We start from the raw sequence: 19639 nt of genomic DNA on the forward strand, positions 1-19639 counted from the left end.
TATATACTACACAGAACTACTACTCCCGCCATCCCCCACCACTATATATACTACACAGGACTACTACTCCCACCATCCCCCCACCTCTATATATGCTACACAGAACTACTACTCCCACCACCCCGACCTCTATATATACTACACAGGACTACTACTCCCACCTTCCCCCCACCTCTATATATACTACACAGGACTACTACTCCCACCACCCCCACCTATATATATATATATATATATATATATATATACTACACAAGACTACTACTCCCACCATCCCCCCACCCTATATATACTACACAGGACTACTACTCCCACTACCCCCACCTCTATATATACTAAACAGGACAACTACTCCCACCATCCCCCACCTTTATATATACTACACATGACTACTACTCCCACCATCCCCCACCCCTATATATACTGCACAGGACTACTACTCCCACCATCCCCCATCTCTATATATACTACACAGGACTACTACTCCCACCACCCCCCACCTATATATATACTACACAGGCCTACTACTCCCACCATCCCCCACCACTATATATACTACACAGGACTACTACTCCCACCATCCCCCACCACTATATATACTACACAGGACTACTACACCTACCACCCCCACCTCTATATATATACTACACAATACTACTACTCCCACCATCCCCCAACTATATATATACTACACAGAACTACTACTCTCACCATCCCCACCTATATATATACTAAACAGGACAACTACTCCCACCATCCCCCACCTCTATATATACTACACAGGACTACTACTCCCACCATCCTCCACCTCTATATATACTACACAGAACTACTACTCCCACCATCACCCACCTATATATATATACTACACGAGACTTCTACTCCCACCATCCTCCACCTCTATATAAATTACACAGGACTACTACTCCCACCATCCCCCACCTCTATATATACTACACAGGACTACTACTCCCACCATCACCACCTCTATACTGCACAGGACTACTACTCCCACCATCACCCACCTCTATATAAATTACACAGGACTACTACTCCTACCACCCCCCACCTCTATATATACTACACAGGAATACTACCCCTACCATCCTCCACCTCTATATATACTACACAGGACTACCACTCCCACCAGAACTAATGGGAGACAACTCCCAGCGTCTCCTCCACTGTATACCTCACTCATACAGTGTCTGGGGACTACAACTCCCAGCATCTCCTCCACTATACCTCATTCACACAGAGCCTGGGGGACTATAACTCCCAGCATCTCCTCCACTATACCTCATGCATACAGAGCCTGGGGGACTACAACTCCCAGCATCTCCTCCACTGTATACCTTGCTCATACAGAGTCTGGGGGAATACAACTCCACCGTATCCTCCACTATACCTCCCTCACAGAGCCTGGGGGACTACAACTTCTCTATCTCTTTATCTCACCCCTATAGAGAGCCTGGGGGACTACAACTCTCAGCATCTCCTCCACTGTATACCTCAATCATACAGAGCCTGGGGGACTACAACTCCCAGCATCTCCACTGTATACCTCACTCATATAGAGCCTGGGGAACTACAAATCTCAAAATCTCCTCCACTATACCTCACTCATGCAGAGCCTGGGGGATTACAACTCTCAGCATCTCTTCCACTCTATACCTCACTCATGCAGAGCCTGGGGGATTACAACTCACATCTTCCCCTCCACTATACCTCACTCATACAGAGCCTGGGGGACTACAGCTCCCATCATCTCCTCCACTATATCTCACTCATACAGAGCCTGGTGCACTACAACTGCCAGCATTGGCTCCATTGTATACCTAACTCAAACAGAGCCTGGGGGACTACAACTCCCATCATCTCCTCCACTATTTCCGACTCATACAGAGCCTGGGGGACTACAGCTCCCATCATCCCCTCCACTATATCTCAATCATACAGAGCCTGGAGGACTACAGCTCCCATCATCTCCTCCACTGTATACCTCAAGCATACAGAGCCTGGGGGACTTCAAATTCTCCATCTCTTTACCTCACACCTGTAAAGAGCCTGCAACTTCCAGCATTTCCCCCACCTGATAACCTCAGCCATGTAGAGCGCCTGGGGGACAACAACTCCCAGCATCTCCTCCACTGTATACCTCACTCATACGGGGGGGGGGGGGTCCCTGGCAGTGAGCATAGTGGGGAGCCAGGCCTGTATGATGTGCAGTGAACTGACCACTTGCAGTCTCCATCTGAAGGCCGTATTGCCTGGTGACAACGCAGGAGCACAATTGTGAGACAGACAAAGTGTTGTCACTTGTCACGCTATCACAGGAAGCGCCTATGTTTCTTCACATGTGGCGACCCATCACATTTGGCTACCCACTGGACTGCGTATGCACGACACCACCATATGCGTTCCGACACTGTGGCTATCGGCGCTTGCGCAGAATTTTGTGGCCACACCCCTGAGTCCGGGTTCAAGCCCCTCCATCCAAGTGGACATAGAGTTAGATTAGCGGCACAGTGGTGTAGTGGTTAGCACTCTCACCTAGCAGTAAGAAGGGTCACTGGTTCAAATGCCAACCACGAAACTACCTGCCTGGAGTTTGCATGTTCCCCCTGTGCCTGCGCGGGTTTCTTCCGGGTACTCCGGTTTCCTCCCACACTCCAAAGACATGCAGGTAGGTTAATTGGCTTCTGTCCAAAATTGGCCCTAGTATATGAATGGGGACCTTGGATTGTGGGCTCCTTGAGGGTAGGGACTGATGTGAGTGTGCAATGTACAGGGATAGGGACAATTGTAGACACTCAGGTTGAACTGGATGGACTGGTGTCTTTATTCAACCTTACTAAAAGGAATGATCCCCCGGTTTGGTTCGCACCAGAACTTTCGAACGGAGCAAAAATTTGTGCGAACTTTAGAACCCCATTGAAGTCTATGGGACTCGAACGTTCGAAATAAAAAGTGCTAATTTTAAAGGCTAATGTGCAAGATGCTGTCCTAAAAAGGGTTTGGGGACATGGGTCAATGCCTAAAATGTTTTTAAAAACTGCAGTTTTTTCGGGAGCACTGATTTTAATGATGATTAAAGTGAAAAAAAGTAACATATTCCTTTAAATATGGTGCCTGGGGGGTGTCTGTAGTATGCCTGTGAAGTGGCACGTGTTTCCAGTGTTTAGAACAGTCCCTGCACAAAATGACATTAAACGGAAAAAAAGTCATTTAAAGCTGCGTGCGGTTTTAATGTTATATCTGGTTCCTGCAATATGGTTGAAAATCATTGACAAAAATGGCATGGGTAGCCCTCCCTGCCCATTACCAGCCCCTTTGGGTCTTGTACGGATATTACGGGGAACCCCATACCCATATTAAAAAAAGGAAAGGCATGGGGCCCCCAGGCCCTATATACTCAGAACAGCAGTATACAGGCGGTGGAAACAAGACAGGGACTGTGTAGGTTTGTTGTGTTAAGTAGAATCTGTTTGTAATTTTGAACTGGTACATTTTTAATGTGTAGCTCCAGTCAAAAAAATTATTTTTAAGCTTTTTGGAAAACATAGGGAAGGGTTATCACCCCTGTATAATTTTTTTTGCCATTCATCTTTTTTCATCTCAATTCCTATTGTCTCCTTCCGTTTGCAAGTAGGAGACGTTTGTAAGTTGGATGTTTGAAAGTAGGGGCCTGCCCTATATGCTCTGCAGAAATGGCGGAACAAGGTGTTGGTGTTGTCACAACATTGTAAGCCCTCAAAGTGACTCTTGGTGGGCGCTGGAGCGCCCTGCTGTGAACGATTATATCAAGAATTGTAATTACATGCCATTGTTGAACAGTGGTAGAAAAATTGGGCCTTTGGTGGTGGTGGCGCTGGTGCTACAACACTATAAGTCCTCACAGTTACTCTCGGTGGGCGCAGGAACGGGCCCTGCTGTGAACCCTGTTAAACAGGGGGTGAAAAATTGGACCTTAGGCACTGCTTGCTGGTGCCACGACACTGCAACCTCTCCCATATACTCTAGTTGGAGTGCAGGAATGAGCCTTGCTGCCAAGCATTGCATCAAAAATTGTAATTACACGCCCTGTTAAACAGGGGCTGAAAAATTGGGCCTTAGGCACTGGTGCTGGTGCCACAACACTGCAACCTCTCCCATATACTCTAGTTGGAGTGCAGGAATGAGCCCTGCTGCAAAGCATTGCATCAAAAATTGTATTACATGCCCCTGTTAAACAGGGGCTGAAAAATTGGGCCTTAGGCACTGGTGCTGGTGCCACGACACTGCAACCTCTCCCATATACTCTAGTTGGAGTGCAGGAATGAGTCCTGCTGCAAAACATTGAATCAAAAATTGTATTACATGCCCCTGTTAAACAGGGGCTGAAAAATTGGGCTGGGGGCATCCCCAGAACCAAAAATGTTCTTCCAAGATATCAGCGGGATCATTGAGGAGGAAAACGATAGTCAGTCAACATAACAGGACAGTCACTCAGCATAGGCAGTCTTGAAGGGATGTGACATTTCCAAAAAAATTATTCGGTTACATCAGCTTCAGGTGCTTGGTAGCTGGTGGTGATCCAAGACTGATTCATCTTTATGAAGGTCAGTCGATAAACCGAGTCAGTGGACAGGTGCACCCTGTGATCGGTTACAAAGCCACCAGCAGCACTGAATGTGCGGTCCGAAAGAACGCTGGATGCAGGACAGGCCAGTAGCTCAACTGCATACTGTGCAAGCTCTGCCCAGTGATCCATCCTCAAGACCCAGTAAGCCAGAGGATTTTCGGTGGGAAAGGTGTCCAAGTCTGACCTTGCCCCTAGGTATTCCTGCACCATGTAAATCAGACGCTGGCGATGGTTGCTGGAACCGATCATACCTTGGGGCAGCGGACTAAAACATTGTCTGAACGCATCGGTCAGACGGCCACCTTCTCCACCACTCCTTCTGTGACTGACCAAAGCCTCAGCAACATGTTGTCCAGGACCAGGAGTTTGTAACCTCCCAGTCTCTGGGAACACGTTGCATAGACCTTTCTGCAAGGCCTCCCGGAGATGTCTCATCCTCTGCTCCCTCTGCGACGGCAAGATAAGGTCGGCAACCTTACCCTTGTACCATGGGTCAAGGAGAGTGGCCAGCCAGTAATGGTCCCTCTCCTTGATCCGAAGAATACGAGGATCCTTCCGCAGGCTTTGCAGGATCAGGGAGGCCATGCAGCGTAGGTTAGCTGAGGCATTCAGTCCAGAGTCCTCTGGGTCACTAAGGACAACATGATCCGCAGCCACTTCCTCCCAGCCACGTAGAAGTCCACGGGTTTCTTGGGACTGTAAATCATCCCTAAAAGACTGCTGATGCTGAGTGCCAGGCTCCACCTCCATGCTGGCACAATCATCCTCCTCCTCCTCTTCCTGTGTGATGGGTGGGACAGCAGAAACACTGTCTGGATAAAGGGGGCCTTGAGAGGCAAGGAAGTCCTCCTCTTCCTGCCTCTGTTCTGCCTCAAGTGCCCTGTCCATTATTCCACGCAGCATATGCTCCAACAGGTGGACAAGAGGTACAGTTTCACTGATGCATGCACTGTCACTGCTCACCATCCTTGTGGCCTCCTCAAACGGTGACAGGACAGTGCATGCATCCCTGATCATGCCCCACTGGCGTGGTGAGAAAAAAACGAGCTTCCCTGACTCTGTCCTGGTGCCGTAGTCGCACAGGTACTCATTGATGGCCCTCTGCTGCATGTGCAGCCGCTGCAGCATGGCCAATGCTAAGTTCCACCTGGTGGGCATGTCACATATAAGGCGGTTCTTGGGCAGGTTCAACTCCTTTTGGAGCTCAGCCAGCCAAGCACTGGCATTAAATGATCGGCGGAAATGCACCCAGACTTTCCTGGCCTGCCTCAGGACATCCTATGAGCCCGGGTACCTGCCCAAGGACCGCTGCACCACCAGGTTAAGGACGTGAGCTACACAGGGCACATGGGTCAGTTGTCCCTGTCGGAGGGCGGAGAGGAGGTTGGTGCCATTGTCGCAAACCACCATTACTGGTTTAAGCTGGCGTGGCGTCAACCACCTCTCGGCCTGCCCCTGCAGAGCTGACAAAATATCTGCCCCAGTGTGGCTCCTGTCCCCCAAACAAACCAGCGCAAGCACGGCATGGCATCTTTTTGCCTGCGTACTTGCATAACCCCTTGAACGCCTACGGAGCACCGCTGGTTCCGAGGACAGAGCACTGGAAGAGGCCATGGAGGAAGAAGAAGAGGAGGGGGTGGAGGAGAGAGGTGTGTCACAACCAGAAGTAGCATTTTGGCAGTGGTGGCAGAACAACCTCCAGCACTACTGCACCTTGTCCTGCATCCTTCCCAGCTGCCAGAAGAGTGACCCAATGGGCCGTGAAAGACAGGTAACGTCCTTGTCCATGCCTGCTGGACCATGAGTCAGTGGTAATATGCACCTTACCGCTGACCGCCCTGTCCAGCAAGGCAAGGACATTGCCTTCCACATGCTGGTAGAGAGCCGGAATTGCCTTCCGTGAGAAAAAGTGGCGTTTGCTGACCTGCCACTGAGAAACCGCACATTGTACAAACTCACGGAAGGGGGCCGAGTCTACCAACTGAAAAGGCAGCAGTGGAAGTGCTAGCAATTTAGCCAAGCTAGCATTCAACCGCTGGGCATGTGGATGGCTGGGAGTGAACTTCTTTCGATGGTCCAGCAGCTGGAGCAGGGAAATTTGCCTGCTATAATCGGACGTGGGTGTACTGCTAGCAGAGTGCCCGGAAGCACTTGGCTGTGACACACCTAATTCTACACCTTCATTCCTCTCAGAGCAGGTTTCAGAGAGGACTGAAGGTCTAGTGGGGTTGGAGATCCCAGCTGATGAGGAGCAAGGAGAGGTCCGCATTGTTCTTTGGTGTGGGTCTTTAAGGTACGCTTGCCAACGAGCTGCATGGCAGGTCAACATATGTCTGGTCAAGCATGTGGTGCCCAAGCGGCTGATGTTTTGGCCACGTGAGATACGCTTGAGACATATGTTGCAAATAGCAGTGGTGCAATCTGATGCACTCGTCTCAAAAAAGGCCTACACCAAAGAACTTTTAGAATAACGCGCAGAGGCAGCGCCCTGCACAGGCGGAGCTCTGCGGTGTGATTCAGTCGGTGTGCTGCCCCTAAGCTGGCCCCCGGAGGGCATCCTGCCTCGTTGGAGATGTGCCTGCTCCTCCTCCTCTCTCCTATCAGGCACCCACGTGGAGTCAGTGACCTCATCATCCCCCCCCCTTCATCACTGGAGCAAACCTGGCAGTATGCTGCAGCTGGTGGAACATGACTGCCAGATTGCTGTCCTTCTTGAGCATCCCCTCTCTCTGCGCTCACACTACTGCCTTCCTCTAGCTGAGTATCATCATCAGAGCCTTCAAAACACTGGGCATCCTCCTGGAGCATGTACCCAACACTGTGCTCAAACAGTTCTGGGGACTCCTCAGGAGGACGTGGTGGGTCTAGGCAAGGAGTGACTGATGATGACATTGAGACAGGGGAAGGGGACGCTTTGGCAGCTGCTTTGCTAGTACCCTGAGCCTGGGTGAGAGAGGATGAGGAGGATGAAGAGGGCTTGGTCATCCACTCTACCAAGTCGTTGGCATGTTGCCGCTCAACATGTCAAGCTGCTGAAAAGAAGGACAAGCGTGTCCCATGGCCACTTGCTGATGATGACGATGCACCGCGTCCACGACCAGCACTGTTGTCTCTAGACACAGAGCCTGCTTGCCCTCTTTTATTGGCTCGTGACTGTCTGCCTCTCCTTGTTGGCCTTCCAGACATAGTAATGGCCTGAAGGGAGATGGGAAAACCAGCAATTGGGTAGTGCATATTGTGCTGGAGGCACACAATACCCACTAACTCCTGCAGATGCCTGCACGCTAGAACACCAGCAACAAAGGGTAGATACAGGTGTATACTGTGCTGGAGGCACACAACACCCACTAGCTCCTGTGGATGCCTTTATTATAGAACACCAGCAATAAAGGGTAGATACAGGTGTATACTGTGCTGTGCTGGAGTCACACAACACCCACTAACTCCTGCAGATGCCTTTATTAGAGAACACCAGCAATAAAGGGTAGATACAGGTGTATACTGTGCTGGAGGCACACAACACCCACTAACTCCTGCAGACGCCTGAGAAAAGAACAAACTGTCCCTGCCTATCCTTCTCTCCCTGCACGCCGGAACACACTACACAAGGCCGCCACACTGGCGGCTTTATATAGTTTGGGGCGTGTACTAAACTCCCTGAGCTATAATTGGCCACAGGCATCCTGCTTGTAGCCAATTATGTCTCTTTTCGCTGCCGGAGCTGTGATTGGCCAAGCATGCAGGGTCACAGTGCATGCTTGGCCAATCATGAGCCAGCAATGCACTGGCCGTGAGCGCCACACAAATTTGGCGCGAACGGCCCATAACATTCGGTATTCGCCGGACGTGCGAACAGCCGATGTTCGAGTCAAACACCAAGCTCATTCCTACTTACTAACTATGAAACTATTATATTTATGCTGATTGAAGCGAGGCCGTGCCTGAAACGTGGCGAGTGAAGCGAGCCCACGAGGGGCCCTGTGGCAAACTGGTCTTACAACACAAACCCATTGAAATCAGCAGGCGGCCCTACGCGTGTCGTGCAGAAGAAAGTACGCCAAAACAATTGCGTTTCGAATACGCTCGGTGTGAATGAGGCCTGTGTCTCACAGTGTGTAAATAGAAAAAATATATATTTTTTGTTCTTGCATCGTTTTTATTATAATACATATCTCTATGATTAAAGCGGTAGTAAACCCGCACATTTTTTTTTTTTTTAAAACCTGCAAAGCAAAAGGCATAATGAGCTAGTATGCACCGCATACTAGCTCATTATGAAATACTTACCTTAGAACGAGGCCCCGACATCTGGCCCGATCCACGCCGAGGGAGCTGACATGCTCCCTCTGCGTTTCTTCCGGGTATCGCGGCTCCGGCGCTGTGAGTGGCCGGAGCCGCAATATCGTCACTCCCGCGCATGCGCGGGAGGTTTCTTTCCGGCCGGTCGGCCACTGCCGGATTTTCAGGCCGAGAACCCCCTTGTGCGCATGCGCCGCTGCAGTCAGCGGCGCATACCGAGGGGTTATTATAGGCTTTCCTGTAGGTAAAAGTTTAAAAATTGGGTATACAACCACTTTAAAAAGCGTAACTTTTAGTGCTTTACCCTTAAAAGTGTGAAAACATTTTTACACTGCGCATGCGTGAAGCAGGCTGGTTGGCGGAAGTGACCGCCCGCTGGTTGGCAAACGCCTCTCATTGTCCTACACTGTAGCAGCCATCTGCTTTTCGGCTGCTGGAGGGCAGCAGAGTCCACTCAGGGAGTATAGGAATTTGACGCGTTGGCTGGAAAAGCCCCCCCCCCCCCCCGTAAGAGCTGCTGTGAGCTAAAAGCAGATTTCCGCCGCCGTGTAAATACAATACAAGTTTGTCGCTCAGTTTACTGTTTAAAATAAGTGCGAAATCTACGACTCGGTGGGTGTAACAAGATGTCCGCTTGACGCTTTCTTTGTGCACGAGTGCGGGGGTGTAGCAAGATGGCGGCCGGCCCCCGCTAGTTTCTCGCCAGTAACTTCCGCCAACCAGCGGCGCGACGCGTGCGCAGTGTGGACCGACGTCTCCGCGCATGCGTCGCTCAAAGGCCTCGCCCAATTTTTTTTCTGCGCGCGCGTTGTCCCCCCTCATTGGCCCCATTTCCGGAGCGTGCGCAGTGTCGGCTGGACGGGCAGATCGCGGGACTCGCTATGCTGGACAAGAAACACTCCGGTGAGTGCTTTATCGGCGGCCACGTGATCGCACAGTCTCCACCCCTGCGCTATGTGAGGCCACACCCTCCCTAATCCTCCAATTGCTGGGATTGGGCGGGGCATTGAACGCCGAGCGTCGCGGATAGAGGGCGGGGTCTGTGGATTCAGTGGGGGGAGGGGAGCGAATTATTTACATTCTTTAAAGACAGATCCACGTTAGATAGACAGATGCAGAGTGATAGAGGAAGTGAACCCTGGTGGGTTTGTTCTTCACTGTAAAGGCGTAATGGGCTTGTGTGCATCACATACTAGCCCATTACGGGGCACTTACCTGGGATGGAAGCCCGCAGTGTCCCCGTGTCCATCTTCAACCCTCTTCCTCTCCGGGGGACACGGGCCCCGGATGTGTGATTGGCAATCGCGGCACATCGGCCTGAAGAAACGGCACGGGTGGCCTTCACAATCTCAGCGCATGCGCCAGTGATGTCATCAGTGCAGTATATATCTCCTGAACCGCCCACCATTAGGAGATATTTACAGTGCCTACCGGTACAACTTACACAGCGAGGGTAAGTGGTTATAAACCCTTTTATAAAAAAAAAAGCCTGCAAGCCAGAGATATAATGAGCTAGTATGCATCTCCAGGGGTTACTTACGGGTATCGCAGGCTCGGGCGCTGTGATTGGCCGGAGTTGCGATGACATCACTCCTGTGAGTGGGAGTCGCCGGTGACGGCACAGGCTAACTCAAGCAACGGCACGTTGGCTTCAGTGCGCATGTGCCGATGATGTCAGCACAGGAAAATACAGGGGATATCCCCTAATCTGTTCAGGTTTAGGAGATATCCTGGGTAGCTACAGGTAAGCCTTATTATAGGCTTACCTGTAGTATGAGGTGGTTGTAAAGGGTTTACTACCTTTTTAAAGGACGGGTTTATGTTAAGGAGCAGATCCATGTTAAGGAACAGCTCCACTCTTAAAGGTAACGTGGACCTGCTCTCTAAGAGTGGGCCTGGCCTTTAACGTGCACCTGCTTTTTACCATGGACCTGTCCTGTAAGAGTGGATCTGTCCTTACATTTAGACCTGTCCTTACATTTAGACCTGTCCTTAAATATAGACCTGTCCTTAAATATAGACCTGTCCTTACTTTTAGACCTGTCCTTTAATGTGGACTTGTCCTGTGAGAGTGGACCTGTCTTTTAAGAGTGGGCCTCTCCTCTAACATGGACCTGTCCTTTCACGTGGACCAGTCCTCTAAAGTGGACCTGTCCTTTCACGTGGACCTGTCCTCTAAAGTGGACCTGTCCTTTCACGTGGACCTGTCCTTTAACTTAGACCTGTCCTCTAACGTGGACCTGTCCTTTAACTTAGACCTGTTCTTTAAGAGTGGGCCTCTCCTTTAACTTAAATCTGTCCTCTAACGTGGACCTGTCCTCTAACGTGGACCTGTCCTTTAACGTGGACCTGTCCTTTAACGTGGACCTGTCCTTTAACGTGGACCTGTCCTTTAACATTGACCTGTCCTTTAACGTGGACCTGTCCTCTAACATGGACTTTTATACAGTGGGGCACATATCGTTATCTAACAGATGGGAATGTATGATCATAACATAGTGGCTTTACACTCTACTTTGATATGGACCTGTCCCTTTGACGTGGACCTGTCCATTAATGTGGCACTGTCCTTGGACATCATCAGTCCCACTCAGACATGTTAATACAGAGCCAAATGCTATTCCCAGGAGAAGATGCTGCTCTTTGCTCCCCCCAGTGCTGCTCACCCAGCCCGGTCCTGTACAGCTATCGGCACTCAGACACTTCCCTTCAGCAGCAGCCGCATGACCCCGGTGATAGGCGAGCAGCAGTGCAGGGAGCAAAGAGCAGCCATTTCTCCAGCTAAGATAATTCAGCCAACCAGTCTACAGAAAACAAATTGTTTTCGGGAGGAGGGGCTGTAACACCCAGAGGGATGTTATCTAGGCAGTGAAAAACGGGTGGGGCTGTGACACCCAAAATATTTACCAATGCAGTGAAAAGGGGGTGGGGCTATGACATCCAGAATGATGTTACCCGGACAATGTAGAAGGGCGGGGCTGTGACACTTAGAATTATATTTACATAGGTAGTGATGAGGTGGGACTGTGACACCCAGAATGATGTTACCTGGACAGTGAAGGAAGGGCAGGGCTGTGATACCCAGAATGATATTTACCTAGACAGTGAAGGGGCGGGGCTGTGACAGCCAAAATGATATTACCTGGACAATGAAGAAGGGGCGGGGCTGTGACAGCCAAAATGATATTACCTGGACAATGAAGAAGGGGCGGGGCTGTGACACCCAAAATGATGTTACCGGGACAATGAAGAAGGGGCGGGGCTGTGACACCCTAAATAATATTTACCTAGGCAGTGAAGAGGCGGGGCTGTGATACCGAGAATGATGTTGCCTGGGCAATGAAGAAGGGGCGGGGCTTAGACACCTAGAATGATATTTACCTGGCAGTGAAGAAGGGGCGGGACTGTGACACCCAGAATGATGTTACCTGGACAGTTAAGAAAGGGTGGGGCTGTGACACCCAGAATAATATTTACCTAGGCAGTGAAGGGGAGGGGCTGTGACACCCAATAAGATGTTACCTGGACAATGGAGAAGGGACGGGGCTGTGACACCCAGAAAGATGTCATGTAATACATTAACATTAAGTATTAATACTTTATACCCTCTGTTTTTTTTTTCAGTGCGCTCCAATGACCCCTCCCAGAGGCGGGTGTTGGACTCCGCCACCCGCCAGCGCCGCCTCAACCGTCAGCTGGAAGCTTTGGAAAAGGACAATTTTCAGGATGACCCGCACGCCAACCTGCCGCAGCTCAAGCGCCTCCCGCAGTTCGATGACGACACGGAAACCGGTAGGTATCCCCACAGGGGGGCGTCCTCCAGCATGGTGCATTGTGGGAGAAATAGTGATAGACTCTCATCAGTGATAATGATACATTGTAGATATATCGGGTTCTGTTGGTTATCAGGGGAGGAATATCAAATTATTATATTTTATCATATAAATTTTAACCCTTTTGCTTCCATGTCCATTTTTTTGCACGAGCTGAACGGCGGGTGCCGGCCAATGAATGACCTCCGGCACCTGCTGATCGGCGAGGAAGAGGACAGGATGTGCCAGTTTTTGCTTCCCTGCAAATCACATCACACACACATAAACACTGGCTAGGAACACATTTGACCCTTTGATTGCTCCTAGATGTTTAACCCCTTCCCAGCCAGTGTCGTCAGTACAGTGACAGTGCATATTTTTTTTAGCACTGATCACTGTACTAATGTCACTGGTTCCCACAAAGTGCCAGTTAATGTCAGATTGTCCGCTGCAATATCGCCGTCCCGCTATGAGTCGCTGATCGCCCCCATTACTAGTATAAAAATTCCAGTAAATAGCCCATAGTTTGTAGACACTATAACTTTCCTGCAAATCAATCAATATACGCTTATTGTGATTTTTTTTTTTTTTTTTTTACCAAAAACATATAGGTAAAGGCCAAAACATATTGGCCTAAATTTATGTAGAATTTTTTTTTATTTAAATTTATTTTATTTTGTTGTTTTATACATAGTCAGGTTAAAAAAAGACACAAGTCCATCAAGTTCAACCATTCAAAAATATATATGTATAATCCCATATACATGATCCTATACCCATAGTTATAGCAGAAAGTATAAAAAAAATATATATATATATATATATATATATATATATATATATATATATATATTTATTTATTTTTCCAAATTTTTGGTCTTTTTTTCGTTTATAGCGCAACAAAAAATAAAATCTAAGTGCTGATCAAATACCACCAAAAGAAAACTCTATTTTTGTGTGGGGGGAAAAAAGGGCATACATTTCATTTGGGTACCGTGTCGCACGTGACTGCGCAATTGTAAGTTAAAGTAATGCAGTGCCATAAAACCAAAAAATGGCCTGGTCATGAAGAGGGGGGTGGGGGTGGGGAGTAAAACCTTCCAGAGGTGAAGTAGTTAAAAAAATAATTTTAGGCCTGAAGATTACTTAAACCTCCCCCCCCCCCCCCAAAAAAAAAACATGAGAGATTTTTTGAAAGCAGGCTCCCTGGGTAATAAAATAGTGGCAGTTCCAATTTTTTTTTTAACACACACCATGGTTTATGAAACGCAAAATTTCATAAAAAAAAAAAAAACCACAGCAGAGTTGATTTTAGGGCTCACAAAGACAATGTAATGCCCAATTTTTTTCTTGGGTAAAATATAAAAAAGTTGAGGTTGTGCCGAGTAAATGGATACCAAACATGTCCAGCCTTTTAACCGCTGCGGCGGTTATGCCGCGGTGCAGCCCTGACCCCGGTGTTTGTATTTAATGCAAAAGTGATCTGTGCAGCTATACAGCCTCTGGATCGCTTTTACATGTGGCGGGCGGTGGTCCCGCCCACCCTCCCTGGGCTCTCCCATTCTACCAAGGAACTCGGACTGAAGCCAGGCAGTTCCACCGGCTGACCATAGAGGTGAGGGAGGAACTTGCATCTCTATGATCAATGAGCACAGAAGTGATGCAGATGTTGTCACTTCCCGGTTTGTTGTAAACAAGCTGTTACCGGCTTGTACAGCATCTGATCCTCACCCATCTCGGTTGGATCAGATGCTTTTGAGGCCAGAGGAGAGATGCGGGGTCTAATAGACCCCTAGATGTCTCAGTAAAGAGAACCTGTCATGGCCTGTGCTATCACATGGGATGTTGTTAATCCCTTAAGATAGCAATAAAGTTGATAAAAAAAATAAGGGAAAGTGTAAATAAAAATTAAAAATATAATAATAATAATAAAGAGCCAGTCACATTCTCCTCCTATGCGAATTGGATGCAGGGAAAACCCTCATCCAATTCGCATTGGTGTGAATTTAGGTTTTTAAGTACTATTGTTGGTTGCCATTCCACGGGTGTGCGCAATTTTGAGCGTTACATGTTAGGTATGTATTTATGCGGCATAACATTATCTTTTATATCATACAAAACATCTGGGTATTATATAGGGGGTTATTTCCGAAAGGCAAATCTACTTTGCACTGCAAGTGCACTTGGAAGTGCAGTCACTCTAAATCTGAGGGGAAGATCTGAAATGAGGGGAAGCTCTGCTGATTTTATCATCCAATCATGTGCATGCTAAAATGCTGTTTTTTTATTTTCCTTGCATGTCCCCCTTGGATCTACAGACACTGCACTTCCAAGTGCACTTTCAGTGTAAAGTGGATTTTCCTTTAGTAAATAACCCCCATTGTGTTATTAATATGTATATTTTTTCTTCCCCCAAAAAATTGCGTTTGAAAAACCGATGTGCAAAGACTGTGTGACATAAAAAATTGCAACACCCACCATTTTATTCTCTAAGGCCTCTGCTTTAATATAAAAAAAAAAAAAAATTAGAGAGAGAGAGAGATGTGAGTAGTGAGTACACCCCTCACATTTTTGTAAATATTTTATTATATTTTTATATATACATCATTTTTTTGCTGGAAAACTACTTAGAACCCCCAAACATTTTAATATACACAGTATCTCACAAAAGTGAGTACACCCCTCACATTTATATAAATATTTTCTTCTATCTTTTCATGTGACAACACTGAAGAAATGACACTTGTCTACAATGTAAAGTAGTGAGTGTACAGCTTGTATAACAGTGTAAATTTGCTGTCCCCTCAAAATAACTCAACACACAGCCATTAATGTCTAAACCACTGGCAACAAAAGTCCGTACACCCCTAGCTATAAAAAAAAAATGTCCAAATTGGGCCCAAAGTGTTGATATTTTGTGTGGCCACCATTATTTTCCAGCACTGCCTTAACCCTCTTGGGCATGGAGTTCACCAGAGCTTCACATCTTGGAGGTGTGTTAGTTGTCATTATCATGTTGGAATACTGCCCTGCGGCCCAGACTCCGGAGGGAGGGGATCATGCTCTGCTTCAGTATGTCGCAGTACATGTTGGCATTCATGGTTCCCTCAATGATCTGTAGCCCCCCAGTGCCGGCAGCACTCATGCAGCTCCAGACCATGACACTCCCACCACCATGCTTGACTGTAGGAAAGACACACTTGTCTTTGTTCTCCTCACCTGGTTGCCGCCACCACGCCTGACACCATCTGAACCAAATAAGTTTATCTTGGTGTCATCAGACCACAGGACATGGTTCCAGTAATCCATGTCCTTAGTCTGCTTGTCTTTAACAAACTGCAGGCTTTCTTGTGCTTTATCTTTAGAAGAGGCTTCTTTCTGGGATGACAGCCATGCAGACCAATTTGATGTAGTGTGAGGCGTATGGTCTGAGCACTGACAGGCTGACCCCCCATCCCTTCAACCTCTGCAGAAATTCTGGCAGCACTCATACATCTATTTCCCAAAGACAACCTCTGGATATGACACTGAGCACGTGCACCCAACTTCTTTGGTGGACCATGACGAGGCCTGTTCTGAGTGGAACCTTTCCTGTTAAACCGCTGTATGGTCTTGGTCACTGTGCTGCAGCTCAGTTTCAGGGTCTTGGCAATCTTCGTATAGCCTAGGCCATCTTTATGTAGAGAAACAAACAGAGAGTTCTTTGCCACGATGTTGAACTTCCAGTGACCAGTATGAGAGAGTGAGAGCGATAACACCAAATTTAACACACCTGCTCCCTATTCACACCTGAGACCTTGTAACACTAACGAGTCACATGACACCAGGGAGGGAAAATAGCTAATTGGGCCCAATTTGTACATTTTCACTTAGGGGTGTACTCACTTTTGTTGCCAGTGATTTAGACATTAATGGCTGTGTGTTGAGTTATTTTGAGGGGACAGCAAATTTACACTGTTATACAAGCTGTACACTCACTACTTTACATTGTAGACAAGTGTTATTTCTTCAGTGTTGTCACATGAAAAGGTATAATAAAATATTTACATAAATGTGAGGGGTGTACTCACTTTTGTGAGATGAGATAATTTATATATATAACGTTTGGGGGTTCTAAGTAGTTTTTTTTTTTTTTTTACATATAGGAGAGAGATGTCAGAATTGGACTGGATTGGAAGTAGTTAATGAGAAATCGGAGGTCATTTAGACCCCTGATGTCTCACCTGTCCTCCTGTGAAACAAAAGGAACACACATGACACTCCATTAGGGTCTTCCCTGGCCATACTGGCTGGGGACAATGACACCAGGACCCAGAAGTGAAGTTTTACACATCACTTTCGGGTCAGTAAGAGGAAAAGGAGATCAGCGAACGGATGTTTGGTGATCTCCCTCCCCTCTGCCTTACCCGACAGCATCCACTATGCTGGACTTGGGTCTGGGAGGCCGGAAAACATGTCGGGGACACATCCGGGAGGTAATGACACATCCGAGGGAGTGTGGAAGTGATTGTGACATCTTTATGGGACTGAGTGAGGAGTGCGGGAACAGTTGAATATGACTGGTGGGGGTTCAGGGAAGGAGGTATTAAAATAAGTAGCTACAATCTAAGGGGTGCACTCCAGAAAACGAAGCCTTGTGATGTCTACCTGTAATGCTCCAGTCCCTTTTTGTTGATAGTCTTTTGATGCAGGAGGGCAGTTCCCAAACTCACCCACAGGAGGCGTCCTCCTGTCTTTCCCTTTCAGAAACCTAGATAGATATAGATATCGGTAACACTCTGGTTCCCTGAGCTGGTTACAGGCTTCTGAAGTATCTAATGCACCTTTTTTTAGGGAAACTGCATGTGTACTGGGATATCCTAAACCCGGTCCCACTTATAGGGCGGATCTGTCTTTCCTCCAGGGGGGTCCTGGATGTGAGAATGAAATCTTCCTGATGTTGGATTGTTGTTTTTTGGTTTGTGTCAGGCAAGAAAAGGAAGAAAACGCGAGGAGATCATTTTAAGCTGAGATTCCGGAAGAATTTCCAGGCTCTTCTGGAGGAACAGGTCAGTGTATGTGTCATCCATGAGGGGGGAGGGGAACACATTCTATCTTCTATATGTGTCACCCTGCAGGACGAGAACAGACTCCTATCCCCTTCTATATGTGTCCCCCTGCAGGAGGAGAACAGACTCCTATCCCCTTCTATATGTATTACTCTGCAGGAGGAGAACAGACTCATATCTCCTTCTATATGTGTCACCCTGCAGGAGGAGAACAGACTCCTATCCCCTTCTATATGTGTCCCCCTGCAGGAGGAGAACAGACTCCTATCCCCTTCTATATGTATTACACTGCAGGAGGAGAACAGACTCCTATCCCCTTCTATATGTGTCACCCTGCAGGAGGAGAACAGACTCCTATTCCCTTCTATATGTATTACCCTGCAGGAGGAGAACAGACTCCTATCCCCTTCTATATGTGTCACCCTGCAGGAGGAGAACAGACTCCTATCCCCTTCTATATGTATTACCCTGCAGGAGGAGAACAGACTCCTATTCCCTTCTATATGTGTCACCCTGCAGGAGGAGAACAGACTCCTATCCCCTTCTATATGTATTACCCTGCAGGAGGAGAACAGACTCCTATCCCCTTCTAAATGTGTCACCCTGCAGGAGGAGAACAGACTCCTATCCCCTTCTATATGTGTCACCCTGCAGGAGGAGAACAGACTCCTATCCCCTTCTATATGTGTCACCCTGCAGGAGGAGAACAGACTCCTATCCCCTTCTATATGTGTCCCCCTGCAGGAGGAGAACAGACTCCTATCCCCTTCTATATGTGTCACCCTGCAGGAGGAGAACAGACTCCTATCCCCTTCTATATGTGTCCCCCTGCAGGAGGAGAACAGACTCCTATCCCCTTCTATATGTATTACACTGCAGGAGGAGGATTGATATTTTTTCTTTCTCTTTCCCCTCTTCCAGAATCTGAGCACCAGTGAAGGGCCCAATTATCTGACGGCCTGTGCGACTCCATCGAACTTCCCCCAGCGCCATTTCTGCGCTGTGTGCGGCTTTCCCTCGAATTATTGCTGCGTGTCGTGTGGAGCGCGGTATTGCTGCGTTAAGTGTCTGGGGACTCACCAGGAGACCAGGTGACTTCTATCTTCTTATCCTCCCGTTATCTCCTTCCTGAATATTCCATGCATGGTGACTTCATACTGACTGACGGTGGTCTGTGTGTGTTTTTTATTGCAGGTGCCTGAAGTGGACGGTATGAGACCTCCCTCCGCTGTACACTGTAATTATTGTAAATATCTGTTTTGTATTAATAAATTTGTACATTTTTTTTTTTTTTCTTTTTTTTCCTTTGTTTTATGTTAACGGTTGCTGAAAAATAAAAAATATGTTCTCTTATTTTGTTTCCGTTGATTGAACTGCCAGATTGTAAACCCCAGTTTGTTGGCTCCTTAAAGTAGAAGCATCTCAATGAGGTTTAAAAAAAACTTGTTGAACCCACCCCCGGGGAACCAGGCGCACATAGCACTTGGTCCTGATTGGCTCTGTCCTTTGGATCTAAGCAGCGTGGTTGGACAGCTTTGCTTTCCTCTTCCAACAACGCTGCTGGCAAGGAGACAAATACGGCGCATCCTGGAAAGTATTCACAGCGCTTCACTTTTTCCACATTTTGTTACGTTACAGCCTTATTCCAAAATGGATTAAATTCATTATTTTCATCAGAATTCTACAAAAAAAATACTACACAATGATAAGGTGAAAGGAGTTTGTTTGAAATCTTTGCAAATTTATTTAAAAAAAATAAAATGAAAATCCCATGTACATAAGTATTCCCAACCTTTGCCGTGATACTCAAAACTGAGCTCAGGTGCCTCCTGTTTCCACCGATCATCCTTGAGATG

At 47.7% G+C, this 19639-nt stretch overlaps 1 protein-coding gene across 2 annotated transcripts; it reads left to right on the forward strand.

Moving 5' to 3' along the window:
• Nucleotides 1-9671: 9671 nt before the first annotated feature.
• ZNHIT1 (zinc finger HIT-type containing 1) lies at nucleotides 9672-19136 on the forward strand. 2 transcript variants are annotated; one of them, XM_077470836.1, is made up of 5 exons: nucleotides 9672-9826; nucleotides 12548-12715; nucleotides 17704-17789; nucleotides 18705-18874; nucleotides 18978-19136. In XM_077470836.1, the coding sequence occupies exons 1-5, from the start codon at nucleotides 9805-9807 to the stop codon at nucleotides 18997-18999; spliced, it is 468 nt and encodes a 155-aa protein (XP_077326962.1). In that variant the 5' UTR covers nucleotides 9672-9804; the 3' UTR covers nucleotides 19000-19136. The 2 variants fall into 2 exon arrangements, with proteins under 2 accessions (XP_077326962.1, XP_077326963.1); XM_077470837.1 differs by having other exon boundaries at nucleotides 9673-9826; nucleotides 17704-17783.
• Nucleotides 19137-19639: the final 503 nt, after the last annotated feature.

This window comes from Lithobates pipiens, unplaced genomic scaffold (genome assembly GCF_037356315.1).
Source record: "Lithobates pipiens isolate NorthernLeopardFrog02 unplaced genomic scaffold, aLitPip1_a1.2 Scaffold_8, whole genome shotgun sequence".
In the NCBI taxonomy this organism is placed as follows: domain Eukaryota; kingdom Metazoa; phylum Chordata; class Amphibia; order Anura; family Ranidae; genus Lithobates; species Lithobates pipiens.